The sequence below is a fragment of the Ambystoma mexicanum genome, chromosome 2p (assembly GCF_040938575.1).
Source record: "Ambystoma mexicanum isolate Mex_15411 chromosome 2p, UKY_AmexF1_1, whole genome shotgun sequence".
Classification (NCBI taxonomy): Eukaryota; Metazoa; Chordata; class Amphibia; order Caudata; family Ambystomatidae; genus Ambystoma; species Ambystoma mexicanum.
In genome coordinates this window covers 529096540-529119884 of record NC_090923.1, presented here as the reverse complement: position 1 = coordinate 529119884, position 23345 = coordinate 529096540, and the positions used below count along the sequence as shown (strand labels likewise).

Below are 23345 nucleotides of genomic sequence, written 5' to 3'. Positions count from 1 at the left end.
AATACATTTTATCATAAAACATTCATTTAAAAGACGTGAGATACAATTAAAAAATTAAATTCCAGATATTTCAGAGAGCAGATAAGCATTAATCCTGATGCATGTATACAAAATATCACAGAAAGGTTACACGGTCATTGGTGTACGAATATAGGAAAGTGTGTGAAGATGGAATGAGAGTGAATAAATGGTGTGGAAAGGTATGTGAGCTGAAACATTTTGACAATTTGTGTTAATATTGTGTGGAAAATGGTTAATGTACATTGATTTGTTTTTAATGATTTATATACAATAAAAAGAAAATTGATTTGAAAAATGTTTATTGATATATGAGAAACGATAAATAAGGACTATCATCCTCTATTCACTGGTCCACATGTTTGTCTTTATATTTATTGTACCGTGTCATCACTGCCTTTATCATTACTGCACCATAATAGCATTTCTTTTGACTTCCTCATCATAGTAATACCATACCAAAATGACATGTATCATCATCGTGGCAAGGCAGCACAGCTTTCTTCATCATCGCCAGCATAATGTCACTCCAACCGTGCTTTTGTCATCAAGATCATACCGCACAGCGCTGCTTTGAGCATCACCTTTCCAGTTCTGAATTCACCATCGCTACACTACACTACACCAACACTCGTTGATCATTAGCAGAGCATGCCAGCACTTCTTGGATTATTTCCACACCATTCCAGCGTCGCCTTATGTCATTCTAGCCCTGCGTTTATAGTCGTCACACTAAATACTACTACTTTGAACATCACACCACAACAGCACCGCCTTAGTTCTCATTATCATCACATTGTATCGCTGGTTTCATCACTGGCACTGCTTTTATCTTCATCCCCACCATCAGGACCAATATACCAGCACTGCTTCCATCGGGTCATATGCGAATTGCGTCCATCGCCCTCATACCATACAGCACCGCGTTAATCAACACTGGCATGCAGTTTCCATCTCCATCCAGCAGTGCTTTAATCAGCACAGCGTGCCAGCACTGCTTCCGCCCCTGCAGTGCCATGCCAGCTCTGCTGCATGTCTCTCTGCTCCAGCGCGCGCTTCTTGATTAGCCGCCTTCTGATAGGGCTTGAAGGGCCCGGTGGTCGGAGCTGGAGATAAAGTGTTCCAGCTGTGATCCCGAGCGTTTAAAAGGCCCCGCCCCCGGCGACGTCACCGTGCCCTGGGAGCGCAGCGTGGGGCAGCCTCTGAGCGGAGTGAAGTTGCAGGACCCGCCGCGGACTCGCCGGACGCTCAGAGGAAGAGGAGACGCAAAGTTTAGCTCCGGGATCCCGCACGCCGCGAGGACTGAACACCAGGCGCTGCTGGGCAGTCACACACCACGACCACCGGGGCAACGGCGAATGGAGAAGTCCGGGGAGAAGTAAGCGAAGCTGAGAGCCGGGCAGAGCATCCCGCATCCCGCGGCTGCCTTCAGTACCCTGACAGCTCCAAGCACCGGTGGCGCGCCGGAGCCCTTTCTGCTGCCCCCTTCCTCTCCCCGCTCTGCTGCGGGAAGTCTGGTCCCTTCCTGCATTGGAAAGCTTAGTTTCCGAGCGCCCCTTTCGGTAGGGATTCCTTGACCCTGAGGTGCCATGCTCGTAAAGGGAAACCCTTGGGCTCCCATGCTTGCTCTAGGAAGCTTAGCATCTCCTACGTTTTGACACTAAAGAGTTCTGCTTCTTGCCCGCAGAGAGAGGTGTTTGAGCTCTGTGGCGTCCTATAAAACCTTGCCAACCTCCTCCATATAAAGGGACGGAGGGGATCCCATCAAGTTTTAATGCAACTGGGTCTCCTTCATGGACAGCGAATATCTGTCACAAAGAGACACCTATCCTATGCAGTTGTCCCTCAGATCTTCTTCCCCTATGAGGAAACCTGACCTCTGCAGCGGCTTCCCCAAATAATAGGGGTTAACCACTCCCCAGAAATTCCCTCAGTAAGGCGTCCTACACAGTCCCAATCTTCAACAGGGAAAGTTGATCCAGGAGTTGCAATTGTCTGCCTGGGGCTCCTACACAGAAGACTGACTCCAATATCTGCACTGTTTATTTAAAGGGAAACATAGTTCCATTATCTGCCCATTCCCTGAAGGAGAAAGCTTGTGAGGTTCTTGCAGTTTGCTGAGAGGTGGTCGCTGATATCACTGGAATCCCCTTGTCTTGTGGGAAGCCTGGTGCATAAGACCCTGTAGATTTTCCCCTCTGGAGGAAAGCATGTTCCCTGAGACCCAGAGGGACAGTGGCAATTATGCAGCTCCCCTCTGAAGAGTGCAGTGTAGTGGACCCATACAGCCCGAATCGCCCCGCCCGCAGGACTCAGTGGCTGATCAGCGCACTGGCCTATCACTACGGGCTGGACCGCGGAGTGGAGAATGAGATCATCGTGCTTGCCACCGGTCTGGACCAGTACCTGCAGGAGATCTTCCACCACCTGGACTGGCAGGGAGAGGGGAGAATCCTGGGCGAGGAGTTCATGGTGCTTTGTGGTGTGCTGGGCCTTGGGCAGGAGCAGAAGGTAGGGTGGCAGGATCAGGGTGATGAGCAGGACTTGGAAGAGTGCACTGGGTTGTTGGAGGACTTGCCCCGGGAGATCACCTTTCGGCAGTTCCACGCCCGGCTCTGCGGATACTTCAGCTCCAAGGCCGGGGTGGTACGGATGCCTGTGGGAAAGGAGAGTGAGCACATTGAAACCCAGATACGGTTACGCAGCCCCGTGAGGCGGCGACGGAGGAAGCCACTGTCCTTTCTAGGGAAGCGAGGAGCGTCTCCGGGGCAGCATAGCTCGGACTGCAGCCGAGGCCAGACCGGCTCTTGCTCCAGGGAGTGCTATGAGGAGATTGTTGCTCTGGAACAGGCAGAGGACAGAATTCTAAAACTGGAGGATGAGAATGCCAGCCTGCGTGAGCTGGTGGAAGATATGAGGGCTGCACTGCAGAGCAGTGATGCCAGGTCCCTGGCACTCCAAGTAAGTGGCAGATTAGCTGCAACTTTCTCCTTTTCCAACCTGTGCACTGTGTTGCCTACTGAGTGTGTTCCGTTCTTATTCCATCCATTAGTGGGTTCATCGTTGTGAACATGAGCATGCAGTTCCCTTGTTTTGCCTGTTGGTGGAACCTGATCGCTGAATAGTATAGAAGTAAACGAGGGCAAAATCGATTCCTTTTATTGGACTGTCTGGAAGTATTATGCTAAAATGGTAGTTCCATAAATTTAGCATAGTAATTTGTTAGTCCAAGCTTACCACAGTAATTTGGTAGTCCAATAAAAGGTATCAGAACTTGGATTTTGCTTGATTTTAAAACTGGACAACACAGTGCCAAATCCTTTCTCGCACATAAATGGAAGAAAATGTTTGTAAATGGTCCTGCTGCCTGATTGGTTGCTTGCACACTGCTGGTCTGAGCGGGAAATGCGTGCTTCTGGGCATCCCATGCAGACCTTTTAAGAGGTGCCTGAGAAAAAGTGTGTTAGCCAGGAAGAGTCGGTTTTGATTCTCGTGTGTGGTGTCCATCTGTGTTCACTGTAAAGGCACCCCCAATTCCTGCCAGCGGCTTCCCCGCCAGCATACTAGGCACCGACATAGGAGGGTGAGGATGTGGGCAGGAACAACGACCTCTTTACTCTCACCTCGGGCCACCAGCTTATTTTTTCACACTCCCATCCCTTCATGTTGAATGTAGTGGGTAGTAGATTTTCTTAGTAGGAGGCGAACATCCTATTTTAACACACATCATTGTATTATATGGTGGATTTTGAAAAATTGGAGACGTGAGCGATTGTTTTGTTCCTGGGTGTTAGCCATGGCTCTGTGGGTGCTGGTCAAGGTGCTTCGGTACTGCTCGGGTAGGTGCGCAAAGGTGGGGCAACCGGTTTGTGGGTTTGTTGGTTCACGAGGGGTCCTATTAGTTCCCCCACGGTCATTCCTGGCCGGTAGTGTGGTGCATGGCGACATGGACTCCCCGCACGTTCATCACTGTTGTGTTATCGATGGTGATTTCCCCAGTGGTCACAGACTTGCAGTTTCATCTAGGACTATTTTCTGATTAACTGTGAAATTTTAATTAACAAATGTATTCTGCAGGGTTGTCGCTAGGTCTGGAAAAGATCTGTGGCTACGCTATCGGGACTCTCCGGGCTCGCTAGCGTTCTGGTTGTAGCCCCTGTGCTTATATCCAGGGCTACTACAAAAAGACCTCAGGTTATACCTCCTCACCCCCCCCCCCCTTAGCAATGCCTCTGGTATTGTGCAATTTCTATTTGATATCCTTCAGTAACGGTCTGTTGCATTATGCTATTAAATGCAGCGAAATGCCTCCAAAGTAATTGTTGTTTGTTAGTTTCCTCCTTTTTGACTTGGAGCCTGTACCCATATCCTGACATCTCAGGGAACAATATCCCCCTTTCCCTGCTGCCTCTGGGAACACCTCACAATGGACATACATTATACTGCCACATGCCCCGGGAAATAAGTTCCTACTAATGAGTAAGAAACATCCAACCACTTGCACCATACATGGGTCAAAATAAATACGCTGTGAATGAATGAAATAGAAAGTGCTATTATTGTAACCTGGGAACATACAAGTGTACTGTATAAAGGAGGCATTTGACGCAGCTGCCAGCCGCTAAAACAGTTCAGTGAGCACAGCTCTTCTCGTATATCCGTGTGCTACCTATAGTCACTGGTTCGAATCCCAACCGGGCTGACTCAGTCTTCCAACCTTGCGAGGTTGAATAGAATACCTTTAAATTGGTTTATAACAAAACAATTACAGCGCTTACAAGCAGGGGGCTTCCCATATGAAGCACTAAAAAATATATTATTGTATCAAAGTATTTGTAGACTTCAGATCTTGCCCGACAGTGCCCCTGTATGCAATTGTATACAATACATTGCATAAAAAAATGATAAAATGATTCCAGAAAATAAACAAGAGACAACAGGGCTCCAATGAGAGCCGCGCCTGACTTTAACAGGATAGGCCAGTGTTTCCAGGGAGGCTAGACGCTGGCTAGCATTTTGTTTTAAGCATATATGTGCTCAGCCCCTTCTGAACACCTAGCAAGGATTGTGCCTATTTTAATTAAACAGGCGAAAAGCCCCAAAACCAAAGGGCCACAACACAGGGGACTGGTTACATGTCTTAGGCCCTGGTTAGGAGTTAGTCGGTCTGGAAACAAGGCGCCGATCTTACAGGCTCACTCCGAGTCTGCCAGTTGGGGCTGTGAACTACCGGCAGGCTTGACCCCTACCAGGAGATACATCATTGAAGCACCGGCACCGTTGCTAACGGTGCTGGTGCCTCAGTGTTCCCATTCCCGTGGATGGGAATGGGAACTTATCGTTCTGGCGCCGCCCGTAATATCCCGGAAACAGGTAAGCCGAGGTTGCCGGTAGGCCGCCAGTACTACCAGGCAACCTCATAATGAGGGCCTTAGACTTCATATTACCCCGGGAGTTTCCAAACAGCATCAATGCATCTGCTATTACCATACATCTAGTACATGCTTAGCTTGTTTCTTTACGTTAAGAAAAGCTGTTATATTTACTTTGTTGGTTCATTTTCATCTGGCACCGACAGCATTATGTTGCAATGGGTTGCCCTGTTTTCCCTCCTGCAAATCATTAGGCTTGATGCACTGTTCATATGGTCAATGTGAGCACAACACTCAGAACACAGGAATAATAAACCCTGCTATTAGGCCCAGAGGCCCAATTCGCCTAAAGGAGGCGAATAGCATTCCTCTCCTTTTAGCCAATTCTTGGGATTATTCTAGCGCTGCCACAGAGCACACCTAACACGTGAAGTGGAAGTCTCCTGTAGCATTCCTCTCCTTTCAGCCAATTCTTGTGAATTACTCTAGCTCGGCCACAGAGCACACCTAACCCGTGAAGTGGAAGCCTCCTGTAGCATTCCTCTCCTTTCAGCCAATTCTTGGGAATTATTCTAGCTCTGCCAATTCTTGGGGATTACTGTAGCATGGCCACAGAGCATACATACCCGTGAAGTGGAAGCCGCCTGTAACATTCCTGTCCTTTCAGCCAATTCTTGGGAATTACTTAAGCTCGGCCACAGAGCACACCTAACCTGTGAAGTTGAAGCCTCCTATAGCATTCCTCTCCTTTCAGCCAATTCTTGGGAATTACTCTAGCTCAGCCACCAAGCACACCTAAACCTGTGAAGTGGAAGCCTCCTTTCAGCCAATTCTTGGGAATTACTCCAGCTCGGCCACACAGCACACCTGTGAAGTCGACGTCTCTTGAAGCATTCCTCTCCTTTCAGCCAATACTTGGGAATTACTCTAGCTCGGCCACAGAGCATACCTAACCTGTGAAGTTGAAGCCTCCTGTAGCATTCCTCTCCTTTCAGCCAATTCTTGGGAATTGATCTAGCATGGCCACAGAGCACACCGAACCCGTGCAGTGGAAGCCTCCTGTAGCATTCCCCTATTTTCAGCCAATTCTTGGGAATTACTCTAGCTCGGCCACAGAGCACACCTAACCCGTGTAGTGGAAGCCTCCTGCAGCATTCCTCTCCTTTCAGCCAATTCTTGGGAATTACTCTAGCTCGGCCACATAGCACACCTAACCCGGGGAGTGGAAGCCTCCTGTAGCATTCCTTTCCTTTCAGCCAATACTTGGGAATTACTCTAGCTTGAGAACACCTAACACGTAAAGTGGAAGCCTCCTGTAGCATTCCTCTCCTTTCAGACAATTCTTGTGAATTACTGTAGCTCGGCCACAGAGCACACCTAACACGTGAAGTGGAAGCATCCTGTAGCATTCCTCTCCTTTCAGCCAATTCTTGGGAATTACTCTAGCTCGGCCACAGAACACAACTAACCCGTGCAGTGGAGCCGCCTGTAGCATTCCTCTCCTTTCAGTCATTTCTTGGGAATTACCCCAGCTGGGCCACAGAACACACCTAACCCGTGCAGTGGAAGCCACCTGTAACATCCCTGTCCTTTAAGCCAATTCTTGGGAATTACTTTAGCTCGGCCACAGAGCACACCTAACCTGTGAAGTGGAAGCCTCCTGTAGCATTCCTCTCCTTTCAGCCAATTCTTGGGAATGAATCTAGCATGGCCACAGAGCACACCGAACCCGTGCAGTGGAAGCCTCCTGTAGCATTCCTCTCCTTTCAGCCAATTCTTGGGAAGTACTCTAGCTCGGCTGCAGAAAACACTTAACTCATGAAGTGGAAGCCTCCTGTAGCATGCCTCTCCTTTCAGCCAATTATTGGGAATTACTCTAGCTCGGCCACACAGCACACCTAACCCGTGAAGTGGAAGCCTCCTGCAGCATTCCTCTCCTTTCAGCCAATTCTTGGGAATTACTCTAGCTCGGCCACAGAGCACACCTAACCCGTGTAGTGGAAGCCTCCTATAGCATTCCTCTCCTTTCAGCCAATTCTTGGGAATTACTCTAGCTCGCCCACACAGCGCACCTAACCCGTGAAGTGGAAGCCTCCTGGAGCATTCCTCTCCTTTCAGCCAATTCTTGGGAATTACTCAAGCTCAGCCACATAGCACACCTAACCCGGGAAGTGGAAGCCTCCTGTAGCATTCCTTTCCTTTCAGCCAATACTTGGGATTTACTCTAGCTCGGCTACACAGCACACCCAACCCGTGAAGTAAAGCCTCCTGTAGCATTTCTCTCCTTTCAGACAATACTTGGGGAATTACTCTAGCTCGGCCACATAACATACCTAACCCGTGAAGTGGAAGCTTCGTGTAGCATTCCTCTCCTTTCACCCAGTTCTTGGGAATTACTGTAGCTCGGCCACAGAGAACACCTACCCTGTGAAGTGGAAGCCTCCTGTAGCATTAATCTCCTTTCAGCCAATTCTTGTGACTTACTCTAGCTCTGCCACAGAGAATACCTAACCCGTGAAGTGGAAGCCTCCTGTTGCAATTCTCTCCTTTGAGCCAATTCTTGGGAATTACTCTAGCTCTGCCACACTAAAGGATAATGACACGAAGACATCTTTACATTACACTGAATGTGGCTGGACATTACGCAACATATGGCATGTCATTCAAGATTAGAGGAAAATAAATGGCAACTGCTGACCCATGATCTTATTTTCATTTCAGAGACACTCGATGCAGAAGGCAAATTGTCAGAATCAATAGCTGCAAGGCGAGGAGTCAAACAAGGCTGTATATTAGCTGCTACGCTCTGCAACCTATATACCTTGCTGACTTCATGAGAGATGATTCCGATCCCTGTATGAATAATATTCAAATTGGGATAGTAAGGTTAGGCTGGTCAGGGTGTGCCGATGACCTCATATTGCTAGATTACACAGGTCTACAAGTTAAATTAGATGATCTCAAAAGATTTGTCATCATGAATGATTTGACTATTAACATATGTAAAACTAAGATAATGACGTTTTATGGTAATGTAAAACCCATTAGTAATTATCGACCATAAACTTTGCTGGAAATTACACTGGCAAGAAACGAAAAGGAAATGTATGATAGCAACAATGGCATTGAGTAACTTTATAGGGTGCCATGGTAGCGTTTCTGTTAGTACAATATTAATTTTATACTCCACTAAGATTGTTTCATGCTTATTATATGGTGCTTAAATATGGGGAATGTTTTATATACGAGAATTGGAGAAATTTGAAGCCAAAATCTTACGGATTTTGTTGAGAATGCCTATATATTACCTTGAGAATATATATTAATGGAATGTAATGTAAGCAGTGTGAGTGATATATTAGAATATAAGACGGCCACACTTTCCTTGAAATTAATTAAATTAGATGATGATACGTTTATTGTGGAACTGATAAAAAAACTTAAAAACCTGAATAAGCAATAAGATCAAATAATATTGGATAGACAGTGCTGTATATATCTTAAATAGGCCAAAGAAGATGCTAATAGCTGGTTAACACTCACCATTGCAAAGGTTAAATGGATATCAAAACAGATGATATATGATCATAATAGAGAAAAAAATATGGTCAACCATGCGACAAAAAGCAATAGTAGAATGTATCTGGAATTCTGGTCTGGGAAGGTGTGTAAACCAAGTTACCAGATGGCATTTCCTGATTGTGCAGCCATTACACGTTATGTGTTGTTTAAATTCAACATGATACCCTGGAAATCCTAGGTGCGAAACTGTGCATACCTAAACAACGTAGATACTGTAGGCTTTGTGGATTGGCGATTATTGAATCTGCCAAACACATTCTATGTGAGTCTGAAAGCCTGCTGTTTCTGCGCACAAAATATTTGTTAGCATATGGTAATTCCAGGAATAACGGAATTATAACTGATATATGGGAATCATTGTTGCAAGGTAATGACATAAATTTGATTTATCAAATGATGACATTTTATGAAGTTGTTTTAGCTATTTTAAAAGAATTATCAATTGGCATTCTCTTAATATGATTTAGCTCTGATAGGAGATCATTTTTAGATTATTTATAGGATACTGTTTTATTAAAATGTATGTACATTGCTGCTATATGTAAAGCCATTGTTGGCTGTGTGCATATTAGCAATAAATAAATAAAAATAAATACATTTCAGAGACACTGTGCTCCGCATTTCGAAGTCTGTGCTGTGTATTAACTGATAGATGTGGCCCTCTAGTGCTGGTTTTCTATATGTAATACACATATGCTGGCGTGTTTCCCTCCTAATGAAAGTAAGCGTTGGGAGTCAGGCTACCCCTGAAACACAAACTACATTCTAATACTGACAGACTGGCACAAACATATACTTATGGGAAATTGCAGAACAGGCAAGAACACACACACATTGTGTGGTTCAAACACACATGCCCAAAAGCAAGCCCTCTCTATTCTCACTTTGCTTCTCACCAACACTTCATTTTTCCCATATGAGGTCGGCCTGGAAGCCTCTTCAAAGATGGTCTTAACTTACAAGTTCCACATCACAGCACATTTCTAAAGTGGGGTGAGCGTAGTTTATAGGAGCTTGTACTGCATGGCAGCCCATTAAACCCCCTTTCCGATGTTCAAAGCATTCGCCCACCGCGAGGCAGACACATCGATCTGTCTTACAGGCACTGCAAAACCAGGAAAAGCAGAGTTGGGGCGAGGACTGTTCGGGTGTGATGGCGCGAAACTGGTATTGCTTCGAAAACTGCTACAGGCCGATCTTTAAGCTTGGGGGTAAGTACATATTGTGTAGGTCCATCACACATATCTTTAAATGAAAAGGGACTGCGCCTGATAACTTGGGAGGCAGCTGCCCTGTGCGTTTGTACGTGCGCTGCAATGGAAACTGATTCTTGCTGCGCGCGCTTGAACACGCTTGAAGTTTAGTTATTTGTCAGCTGTTCTAGTGTTTTCATTCAATTCTAGTTTCATGAACTTGCATTTGTTTACAAGCAGATCGTATTACCTAGTGTAAATTGTCTCGCACGTTACAGATTTAGGAAAGATAAAACGTACTCAGAACGCTTAAGCGCCTAGACACCTCTGGATTTTGTGCCCTATATAAATGTTCAAATAAATAAATAAAAATGAATGAAAATCACTCTTTCTTGGAGGAACGGGGCCTGCCTTTCCATCCTTTGTGGAGCTAAATCTGTGCTTTGTGATGCCGAGGAATCATCAAATTCTCACTGTAGATTAACTGAAGCATTGCATCTCTTTCCTTCACTTGCCTCCCACAATGCCAGCATCACCCGCCGTGTGCCACAAGGCTCAGCAATTTGCCATACCTTTTACAATATCTATGGGAAGCGCCAATACCGTCGTAATTGGAACTTGGTATTAAGCGCTCTTCATTCCCACTGACAACAATCACATGTCATAATCGCAACCTCCCACCAGGGAAGAACACATGGATGCAGCACGCACGCGGGCTCAGTTAACACTGAGAAATGAGAGAGAGAGTATTGTAAACAAATCAAATATGACCCTAACCAGGAGCACGCCTGCTAATGCACCACGTCCATAAAAGACACATCCTTTCAACAAAAGTGAAAAATCAAAAACGAACACAACAATGCTCAACGTAGAGGAACAATTCAACCAGGTCCCTAATCTACACACATTCACATACTCCCACCCACAAAGCATCCCCCACGGATGTCGCTTCTATGCATACGAAGATGACACACACCTAATCCTCTGTATGGATCGTGATTCCGATCTGGTGTCATCTCGCTTGCACAATTGCCTTTCCACCTTTGGTAACTGGATGGACAGCAATTGGCTCAAGCTAAATTTAGAGAAAACAGAGATATGATTGATTTTCTGCAACCCCCACCCCACCGTTCCCATTCCCTATTGTTAAAAATCTGGGAGTGAACATTTCTTCATCACTGTACATGGCTCTGGAAGTCAGTGTGAGATGCATCTCTGGGCATTTTAAACTTAAGCCATTAAGGACAATATTGCCCTATATTCCAGAAAACCTGAGAAGCCAAGTGGTGTCCGCCACCCTAGCCGGTTCTCTGGACTACTGTACCGCTCTATTCCTCTCGCAACCTAAATGAAGGACTCAGCGCCTGCAGATACTGCAAAATTCAGCAGCTCGTCTGGCTCGGGGCCTGCCTAAATCAGCTCCTACCTCTCAGGTACTCCGCTATCTGCATTGGCTTCCTGTGGAGGCTAGTCAAATTCAAGTCCATCTGCATTGTTCATATGGCTTTGTTATGGCTCCAGAGCAGTGTTCTTGCAGGAATGGTTTGTTACATATGTCCCCACCCACAGTCGTCTTTGCTCTGCTGATCTTCTGCTTCTTTGTGTCCCTTGGGTGTCGAGGAGCACTATTGGTGGCCGGACTTTCTCAGTAGTGGCTGCAGATGTGTGGAACTCCCTTCCCTTGACCCTGAGGGCTATGGCAGACCATCTTGCCTTCAGGAAAAACGTAACACCCTCTTATTTGTTTAAACTGAGAGTTTTTTTGTTGGTGCCCTCCTTCCCAAGTAGCCTTTCTCGTTGACAGTATTCCAGTCAGCGCCAAGATACCCTCAGGTCCATGTCACGCTTTAACAAGTTTACAAATGATGATAATAATAATAATAAAAAAAGTATACAATCTTTCTCATTAGCAACAATAGATAGAGATAAGGCATAGCTGTAATATAAGCAAATCTGCAATATTCCACTATGGGCAAATCCCAGGAACATTATAAAGACCAAAACAAATCTGCAAAAGTAGTAGTAGTAGAATAGGCTTTTTTGGCTAACAAGCGTGCATGTCACAGTCTAGTCCAATAACAAAACACAATGGGGAGGGCCCAAGGAGCAGCAACCTCCACCTAATGCTCAACGTTAAATCACACAAAAAGGGGGGAGGTGGGGTTTGAGGTTCTAATTTGGCAAGTGGTCTGCAGCTCACTAAATCTCCCTATCAGGAAGTCTATATATCCCTCTCCCAAGTGGAACTCTGATCCTAGTTGGTGCTGGTGTGCCGCCTATCTAGGAAAGGGGATAGATAAGAAGCTAGCACTAGTCTGGCTCACTTTTTTCAAACTATTACGGGGTTTCTAAAAAAAACGACACTAGGGGAGTGTATTTGATGTATTTCTCCCTCTTTGGTGTGTCTACAAAAAAGCAGACTCCTCTGCATAAAACATTATTTTCTTTCCCATTGTCCAAATGTATTTCCTGAGGGAGTTCCCTAAGGGTGAGTCTCTCCTGGTGAAGTCCCACTTGCCTCTACCCCTAGGGTGGGTATTGCAGAGTGGGCTCACCTCCCTAGCCTCAAAGGGAGGGTCCGCCCTTGGGGAGAAGTGGCGAGTTCTCTCGATTTCGTTCTATCTTTTTTTGTGTGTTTTAGAACAATCCACAGCACCCAACCTGTTCTGTGAGCCGTGTTGTTTAAAAACAGCGTGGGACTTGAAAATGCAGAAGCACAACTCATAAACTACAGTTACAGAAGTACAGAAGAAGAGCTTTCTTTAAAAAAAAACTTTATGTCCACTGTTTGTAAATTAACTGTAATACTATATTGCGTCAGGATTTTACGACCTTACCGAAAGGAGATAGACCTCTGCACTTTTGCTCAATTTACAAAATCTAGCAACACGGCTCAAGGGATTATAATAAAGGTGATTAAAGGGGAGGAGGATGTCAACAACTACACTAATTTCCAGAGCGGTTTGTAAGAGTTTTCAAGAGGTTTGAAATCAAAAGTATAATAATGCACACTACTATATAAAGTGCCAACATCAAGGTCCAGACGGGAGAAGTAGGCCTCTCTGGACCCCAACTTCAGGAAAAACGTTTTGAAGTGACAACATAGAAGAGACTGAGGAATCTGCCAGTATACAGATTCAGACTATGAAGGAGTGTGCTGGTATTTGGAGACAGCGTTTGAATATACCTGCTGGCACAGAGTGCAAAGTCCATGATAGTATCCCAAGGAAAATACAGTGTCAATTGAACCCTGTAATGTTGTAGCAGACGACTGTTGTTAACTGTGCCGTCCACATCGTTGTAAGAAAAAGGGACATCAGGGGATAGGAAGGCAAGTGATGTTGAGAGGGGGGGGGGTGAGTTTGGATTAATTCAGTACTACGTTGGAGAAGATAATGAAAGGAGTTGGAAATTGTCCTCCACGTGTTGCATCTCATTCATAGTAGACAACCTTAGTTAGTTCTCATCCAAAGGGCAACAGAAACACGTTGGTAGAAGGTTCACCAAAAGGCCAGACCTATTGATCTAAATGCAATGAGAAGCCCACGAGGGCACACAAAAGGGAGAGGGAAGGCACCAGTGGTCAAGTCCTAAAAACGAAAGTGAGGGGACTCATCAACAAACGCTATGAGATGTGACGTCACCAGAAATTAGCATATCAAGGTGAAATATGCACCTTTCATTAAATTAGCTTTGCATAACCACCAAAATTGCACATGAAGAATGGCATTTGCCTTTTCATAAAACCAACACACACAAAACCAAGAGAGGATATTTTCTTCTAATAGAGTTTTTGAAAACGTTAAAACGTGTGCATGTTTTAAATTCCAAGAACCAATACAAATGTTTTTCCTGGAATTTGCAGTACTGAAATGGGAAGTGCAGTGGTGAAGTGTCCGGCCTGCAAACATGACCAATGCAGGTTCGAACACCGAGGTCTGATTTAATTCATAAATTCAAAGAGGGCATTCAATGTTTTGCATTTTAGCTGGGGGGGGGGCACTGAGGCCACCCTCTGATAAAAGTGGGCTGACTACGTCCACCCGCGTGTACCCTCGACTTGTTAAAAAGCCAACAGAAACTCCAATATATAGTTGAGGGAAAATATCCAAAGGAAAACGATGCCAGGAACAGAATCAGCACCAGAAGCTGTCTTTGCGGAATACAGAAAAAAGGGAAGCATTTTTGAAATACTCTGCAGTAAGAAAATTATCAGCTGTGTAAGTCAATTTGTCAGAGAAGGAATTAGGGGAAAATATTCTTGCCCATAGCTGGTGGAGGCTGAATAACTGTGAAGTGAGCCCCCATGTTTGCAATGGGTACTAACCCAGTCAGTAGGCTAGCGAGGAGAGGCTACTTATAGCTTGTGGTAAGGTAAAATTCACTTTGCAGAACATGCTTGGAATAGATGCGGGGACCAACCCCGTGGCATTGACAGGGTGTAGCGCGAGGGGCAAGGCTCATCTGTTTTTCTCTAGGGATCCAACCGGCTCTTCTAACTGGCCAGAGCACAGCACACATGGACTTCTGCCCAATGCCCAGGTGTATAGGGTAAAAAACCTCCCTCTCATCTAAGCCACTGAACACCACTGAACATGGGTCATCAGCACATAGCAGGCAAGGGACACCAGAGAACAGTACTGTGCACACCAGCAGGCAGGACACATTGGCACCTTTATACTTTACTTATGGTGGTTAGAGCTATATTGCATTTAAAAACCGGTATATGAACAGTTTAAATGAGTCGTCATCAGGAAGGTTTGCAAAGTTAACCCAGAAAAATATCCTACTTAATTTCTATTCATTTGTTCCTTATACTATTATCATATATTTTTATAACACTCAGGAGCAACGGAGTGCTGTACAGGTCATAGAGCAAAATATTGGTAGCGAGAATGTATCAAGTCATCAAGTAAACATTAGTAATAATTATCAAGATAGGTGGAATCAAAGTGTTGCTGGAAGAGCCAGGACTGAAGGAGACTGGGAGCAGGCAGGATTGTCACTGAGATTGAGTTCCAGAGGACTGGAGTGTATCAGGAGAAGGACCATTTCCTAGCTATGTAGATCGCGAGTTAATATTCACGTTTTATCATTTGATTCTCACGAAATCACATTACAGCGCCAGCAGCAAGAGTCCCCGGTGTTACCCTTAGCCAAGGGCCCGTTTCTTCAAGCATCTCTGCAAGTCCAAAGCAGCTGGTTGGGCCCTTGTAATCAGGACTGGCCACAATGTGGAATCACTCAGAACTGGTTGATCCCACCCAGAAAAAGCTCTTTATCTCCTCATTTTCCAGCCTAAATCCCTGAGAATGGCTTTAGTGCAAGCTGTGCTATGAAACGCCTGGCAAGATAAAGAAAGCAATGACACACAGTAAATGCTGCACGACTAGCAAAGCTTGAGTGGCCTCCCTCCTTCTGGATGACACTTGGTGTGTCCAGTGTTTGGTCTGGCAGTTTGAAGAGTCTCTGAGTGGGTTCACGCTCTCTTTCCTGTTGCTTCAGACAATGTCCGATGCTTTATTGCCAGATGGCTTGAGGATGTGATTCTTCACCACTATTTACTTTCTTGTGCTCCAGTCCTCTCTTTGTCCTAATTTGCACCACCATCTCACTTTGACCCCTGCTACCTGAATACTCCACAGTCCCAATCATTCAATATTCCATAAAATGCCATTATGGTGCAAAATACCAGCTCTGATCGCTAGTAAAAGTGATGTTGTTGAGGTGGTGTTATCTGTGCCCTTAACCCGTTATGTTCAGTATATTTGGTTGCAGAGATCTCATTACTCTCTTCTATTGCGCCTTGAACAATCATGCATGTCTACGATAGGGGTTGGAAACCTGCAGCTCTGTGGGTGTATTGGCCCAAACTCTCAACAGCCGTAGCCATAGGCAAGTGTGAGGGATCATGGGAGCCTTTTGGCAAAATATCAGGAGAAGTGCAGGTTACATACCTCTGCTCTAAGGAATCGTACTACTGGACCATGGGGTTGGTTAATTGTTTTAAGTTCTGGCTCTTGAGAAATTTAGCCAATGACCTCAACTGCTTCCATTCATTCTCTGCATTAGAAAGTGGAACGCTCTATAAAAGGTGGTTTAATTCTGCATGGCTATACTTACCAGTCATACGTAATGATCTTTTCAACATTAGTAACTATGGCTAAGATTTTAGATCTTTTAACTAAACTGAGAACATAAGAAAGGACTACAATGGTGTTTTAAGAATCGTATGCGTGGTTGGTCAATTAAATGCATCTAAACTCAACCAATAATTAGACTAGTTCTGTTTTGCAGATATTTTTGCAGCGACATTCGTATTTCTTGCAGTGCAGGCCCTTACTTACAAGTACAAGTAATCTGGAATGATATTCTCTGCTTGGGAATGGGATTCTAGCAGTGCTTCCAAGAGTTGTCATGTGATATCATTATTCCAGTCTTGATATTTGATGGCCTTTAGTTTGAAATGTAGTGCTTGTGCCCTGATAAGATCACACACATTAATTGAAGCATTGCTTCATCCATAATACCCTTCAGATCGTTGACATCTCATCGACCAGCATAAACTATTAGTCGACAATGGTTCTTTGGTGAAACAGATTTGGGCATTTTCATAGTCATTGTCAGTCTGATTGATGATCTGGATCCTCCTGTGATGAACATTCATCATTCCAGGAAGGACCCGAGATGAGCGTGTTGATGCATCTTTGATCAGTGGCAGGTGCAGGTGATGGAGGGTTTTCCCTGGGCAACTGGTTGGATTTGGCTGTTCAAAGAGTGACTAGCATGGGGGCCGGCCCAAAACGCTCAACGGCAATACGTTTGTGCCTGAAAGGCTATATTTCACAACTAAAAATGTTAATTTTAAAACCTTGTCCCCGTGGCATCAATACAAAGGCAGCAGGTAGGATATGAGCCGTCCCTGATCGAGTTCAACAAAAGCTCATGCATGCTCCTACCTTATCCTTCGGAGAGAAGCCCTGATGAAGTGCTGCGGGCAAAGTACTGTGCAACACGATACTGTGGAATGCAGCTTTTCTACTATGCATTCCACTGTTGTTTTAGCCTTTGTTAAGCACTTCCCTAAAATAAATAAATGCAATCCTCGTTTGAGCTGATGGGCCCTTTAATGTTTCCTCTTAACCTAGGAGGACCTCACCTGCCAGAGCTGTTTGCGCAACCTCAGTAATCCCTCCATTTGCCACGAAAGCTTTACTGCCCTCTGAGTTTTAGTGTCCAGCCAGTCATTTAGCCCCATCAAGTGACCATAAACCGATTTTTATCTCTCAGAGCACGTTTATATGTGTTCTCTCTTTCCGGTTTATGAGTTCCCTGGCTGTATGTGCTCCTTGATGTCTTGTCACATTTGTAGTGTGTTTAACAGCAGGGGTGGACTGGCCTATAGGGAACTTTGGAGATTTCCCACTAGGCCTCTGCACCCTGGGCCTCTTTTGTGCAGTGATCTATTTTATTTTCACCTTTTCTCATAGGAAAAGGGTTGGGCTTGCTGAAAATGTGTAATATGCGGCCACTTTGAACATTGTTTCCAGGGCCTCTTTTGGTTCGCAGTCCACCTCTGTTTAACAGTGATCAGCTAAGAACTTTTTTGGACGTTTTTATATCCAGATAAAGTCACCAAACTTCCAAAAAATGCACAAATGGGAGCTCGGTAGTCAAATATGTTTTTTGTCCCTCCCTTCCCTTCATTTATTTGAACATTTATAACTATGTCCTTCGTTTTGTTCTCAAACTTGAAAAACAAATCACAAAAGACTTTTACCAGCATTATTTTCTACATGATTATTTGGCTTCAATATTTTTCGTCATGGAAATCGTTTACGCCCAAAGGTTTAAGCATGGAGGTATGCTCGCCCCTTTTTATGGTTGGGATTTTGCGACTTCATGTCCCAAGATGTAATTGAAGCAGTCGTATGCTTTGCTTGAGTTAGTTTCCACTGGGTACCTTTAGCCTAGACACTTAGCAATATCACAGCCTGAGAGACTAGCCTTCAGACTTGAGCAGTGGGGGTGCGGTCCACCTGTGGTTACTCGGCTGGGAAATTAGGACAGCTTTGCCCAAACGTCTTTTGCAATTGTTTTCAGTCGGCAGGGAGATGCGAACTGAACTGGGATGCCAGCCAGGCCGCGGCGAGCACCAGCAACAAATAGTGGGATTAGGGTTCCTCACTGTTTAATGATTGCTTCACATCCAAACGTGACTATGGGTCCAGCTTCTAGCTATGCTGTAGTCACAGAAAACTGCAATGTTGTTATTCTAAAGGATGTCGCACGAATTCATAAATCCTTCATAAAATGTGCACAATCTGGTATTTCTACCCACCGGTACCTCGTTTTATTTGTTTGAAGAAATACCCCAAGGTGACTTTAAAACCCTGATGCCCAAAGCACTGTTGTCCTTTTAACATCTCATGATGTTGAGGGAGCAATTTACACCGTAAGAACATATTTTGAATAATGAGGGCCCAAAAAGTACACTAGCGTTGACATCTTGTAAGTTTAATCGATATGTAGGCTCATTTTAATGAACACTATTTTACCAAAAACCTTTACCGACAAATCTTTTAGCAATTCTTTTAACCAATTGTATTGAATTTTAGCAGGCAGTGTGGCTAGACATGCAAAGAGGGTGGAGTAATGCTCATTTTCCCTCTGTGTTGTAGTTTAGTTCTCCAAACACTTGTTACTGGGGATACACTTGCAATGTCCTGCTATTGAGCCAAGATCTTTGCCACTTGGAGGAGGGTACCATGACAGGTTTGAAGGTTGTGTTATCATCATGTAATGGACAAAAAATAAAAAATCCACACCAGCTTGCCATGCCCTTTCAGAATGGAATGACAGCATGAGATTGTAGGAGAGTGAAAGGATGTGGTGTACATTACCAGAAGAATAAAACGACTTGCTTTTATTCTGACTCCAGCCTCTTATGTGCAAGTAGCCTGCACAACTGAGTCTTAGTGTCCCTTAGTGACTACAACCTGGTTGGTCTTGCCCCCTCCGATATAGTCCGCGGCGTTGACAGGATTTCATGGCAGGGTGTATGTTCACTATATAAGGGGCTTCTTTCTGGATGCTTGCCTGTAGCCTGCCCAATTTATTTTAAACACGCAATACCTTGCCTTACAATTCCGATTAAGGACCCTAACTGAGAATAAAGAGCATAAAACACTGTTTCAATAAACCATGATGCCACATCAGTGATGTCGGAGGAAGATGAAAGCTCGCATTTAGCATAGCATTTATCATAGCACTCTCGGAAGTCACAGGGGGTCATCACAACCCTGGCCATAGGGGGTTAATGGGGTCAGTAGAGCTGCCGGCCCCGTTAACCCCCTACCGCCTCATTACGAGGTGCACTCGCTCTGGTAAAACCAGGCGTCCTTAGCGAGTCCCGCTAGTTCACAATGTCCATACTGAAGGCTCTGTTTCGAAAGGCATGTAACACTTGAAACTGAATGCGAGACTAAGCATGAAAGTATGGCAGTAGGGCAATACATTAGCCCATGGCTGTGGCACCCAATTCTGACCGCTGCCCTCACCAAGAACAGCTCAGTTTTGCAATCGATCGCCAAAAACCCAGTGAAAAAGCAGAACACATTCTAAAATCAAACGTTACCCTCCAATAATTAGGGCATACTTGTCAGAAGGTGGGAAAATTGACATCAGAATAGTCAAGCACGAGACACCATCAGCCTACGTGCAATTTCTGCTCATTAACATTCTTGTGCCTCCCCATCCAGAAATGTAAGACCCCTTTCTCAGGGGGCGTCTTCTTTTCATTCGCACGAGCACATTTCTGAAACACATACAGAAGGGCCCCCTTCCCCATTCATCCTTCGGTCATTTGAGGAGCATGGGCCTCATTCCGAGGTTGGAGGTAAGTACCGGTCGTTTTCGGCATGACGTAAAGTACGACTCCGCCAAGGTTACAGACCGCTAATTGCGTCCCATTCCGACCTCGCGGACACGCGCTTTTCGCCATGCCGGAAAAGTACCTAGAGGCATGCCGCAAAACCCCCCCGAAAAACCCCTACCGGCCTGCTGCGACACGTACATTACAACACCGCCATGTAAGCAGCAGCGACAGTAAATAACGGGGACCGTAATTTACGGATCCCGTAAATTACGGTCACCGCAAAACAACGGAACCGGAAATTACGTCATCGCACAGGAACGGGAAGGAGCGCGGCGGCCATCTATAAAAACACAATCCATAGCCATCCTCATCAGGCAGCACCCTCGGGAGCAATCCGAAGTTGGGGAAAGCATCAGGAACCCAGGAACTATGCCTAAAGCACCTAAGAAGTCTGCGGACCGGCTCCGCAAGAAGCGATTCTGCCCTGATGAGCTCCAGGTCATGGTGGACCACCTGGCAGAACACGCTGACGTGGTGTTCAGCCCAGACATGCGGAGGGACTCCACCATCCGCAAAAAGAACATCTGGGCAGAAACCGCCCAAAGGGTGAGCGCTGTAGGCTCCACCCCTCGCACCCCCAAGGACTGCCGCAAGCGGTGGGATGACTTGCGGGTGCGGGTGCGGGGACTCCTCACTGCCAACAGGAGTCAGGCCATGCAGACTGGAGGGGGCCCAAGTTCCCCTGTGCAACTTGAGGCATGGGAGGAGACATGCGCCGCAATGATTGGCACGGAATGCATAGAGGGCATCGGTGAAATGGACTGCGGGGCAACGTCGCCTGCCGATGGAGGTGAGTGTCCAAAGTCAACACTGCCAATGGCAATTGCATGATGTAGACTCCCCCAAAGGCACCTTGTCATGTAGCCAACCCCCATCCAACTAATGCAGAGTCAACTGCAACGCAATCAAGGGCCAACTGCAAGTACATAACACACATCAGCCATAGTGCAGTAACTTGCACATTCCATCATGCACATTGTGCATCAGGTTCGGCAGTGTGTGTGCCAGACTGCACATTACTATGGCAGGATGAGTCACTCCGACACATGCGTACACATGCGTACATTCAATTCACATTCATATGTACTAGTACTGTTGCAAGGCCCATAGGGCCACAAACCCCAAATTACAGAAATGTTAATGCAGCGATCTATGCAATTAGCGCATCATACAATCACTCATGTTGTCCCTCTCCTCTACCCCCACAGGCACCGATCATGACAGCGGGGATACCCAGACGACCCGTCCATCCACCTCCACGTGCAGAGGCCGGTCCCGGAGCATTCCCGCACGGAATAAGAAAACCACCCAGGCACCACAAACGCCAGTGGAGGAGGCACCACCACAATCCCTCCCTGCCTCGGCACCTGCCACATTAGACACCCCAAGGTCGGCAGAATCAAGCATTGCTGGGGAGTAGGCAGCTACGGCCACCCAGGAGAATGTGGACAGCCCCTTATCGATCTGTGGTGCCACTGAGGAGGACTTTTACCCCACAGTCCACACCCCAGAGCCCACCAATGTCCCCCTGCCATCAAGCAGTGACTCTGTGGAGCAGGAAACACCTGGACGTAGTGCTCCGGCAGATCATGGACCTATTCCACAAGTTGAGGCCATGCCAGGGCAGGTAGGCCCAAGACCCGCCAGGAATGTACCTACATACATTGATGAACCACGTGCACATCAGCTGACGGACCTCATCAATGCCTTCATGGAGGACACCCGCCAGGGCAGGGTGGAGTGGGCGGATGAGCTAAGGCAGATGCTTCAGGCGGTCACTGACAGCAGCAATAGGTTGTGTGCGGTCCTGGGACGCATCGCGGATGCCCTGGAGGATGCACCTCCCACACGACAGCCCCAGCGGGAGGACACACCGTCACAGTGCTCCTCCACCCAGACCAGCCCGCTCCGACGCTCAATGCGTACATTGCGCCGGCCCAACATGGATCCCCCTGGCTCTGGGGGCACGCCTTGAACATGCTGGCACACACATGTGGCCTATGTTGGCCTTATGGCACTATTCTGGGGTTGTTGTGGGTGAGGGAGAGGGGAATGAGGGTGTGTTTGGGAGTTGGGGGGAGGGGGAGGGGAGTGATGGTGTGTTTGGGAGTTGGGGGGAGGGGGAGGGTGGTGGAGGTTTTGTTGTACACGTTTCATGTCAATTATTCAATACACTGGTTGTTCATAATGTAAAACGGAGTGGACATTGATCATTGCGCAGGTGTCATTTGATGTCTCACAGTGCATGGAAGGCAACATTTGCTTCCTGGGGAGTCCGTGGTAGGTATATGTAGTCCCTTGTGTGCTTGAGGAGGGCATCCAGCTCTTGGTTCAGTATCCGGGTAAATAAGGGTTGTGATATACCATGCATGTGCCCCACTGTGTGCTGGTAGGTGCCTGTGGCAAGGAAGTGGAGCACAGTCACTACCTTCAGTGGAGGGGGGATGGCAGAGCTTTATTCAATGAAACTCACTATGTCGTCATGTATCAGGTCCACTATGGTGGTGATGGTGTCATGGTCAAGCCGGTACAGGGTGTGGATCTGATGTGGTGTTAGGTTGAAGGAGGTGGCTCAGATGCGAGGGATTGGGGGCTGCCGGCGTGGTAACGGTGGATGCACTGGAGGTGCATGCTGGGCCTGTCTCACCGTCCGTCTCCTCCTGTGCGTCCTCTGTGGTTGGGGCTGTGGTTGTTGTTGTTACTGCCTTGCAAGCAAGGCCTCCTGCTCCAGTTCTGCCACTACTATTGGTATCATCTTGGTGTGGGAGAGGGTGTGGTGTGTGGGTATGCTCATTTTGTGCTGTGCCCAGGGTCGGACTGGCCCTTTCGGTCTTTCGGCCCGTGGCCGAACGACTTTGGGGTCCCCTGGGGCCGGTTTTCCGGCAGCCACCTCAGGGCCGTTTTTTTTTTTTAAAAAATGTCTTTTTTTTTTTTTTATTGGCAGGCCGGGCCAGCGGCCCCCCGGGCCCGGCCTAGTGTGTGTGTGTGTGTGCGCTGCAGTGTGCCGAGCCGCGGCGTCGCGAGTATTCGCGGCCTGCGGCTAAATCAGGGGATGGCCGGATTGGGGGGGGGGCCTGGGGGGCTGGAGGAGTGAGTCGCCTCGCCTGCCCTAGGCTGGGCGAGCCAGCCAGTCAGTGGAGGGCGGGAGGCGGGAGCCAGGAGGGGGAGTGAGAGTCTGCCCTGCACAATCATCATAGCATCTTGCTTTGATGAGTGCATCTGCATCATGCATGCATCATAATT

At 46.6% G+C, this 23345-nt stretch overlaps 1 protein-coding gene across 1 annotated transcript in view; it reads left to right on the top strand.

Annotated features, from left to right (window-relative positions):
• Positions 1 to 1134: 1134 nt before the first annotated feature.
• EFCC1 (EF-hand and coiled-coil domain containing 1) overlaps positions 1135 to 23345 on the top strand; it is a 448422-nt gene continuing 426211 nt past the window's right edge. The window contains exon 1 of the mRNA XM_069643957.1: positions 1135 to 2979. Coding sequence (XP_069500058.1) covers positions 2263 to 2979 — 717 coding nt within the window. The 5' untranslated portion in view covers positions 1135 to 2262. The remainder of the gene's footprint in view (positions 2980 to 23345) is intronic.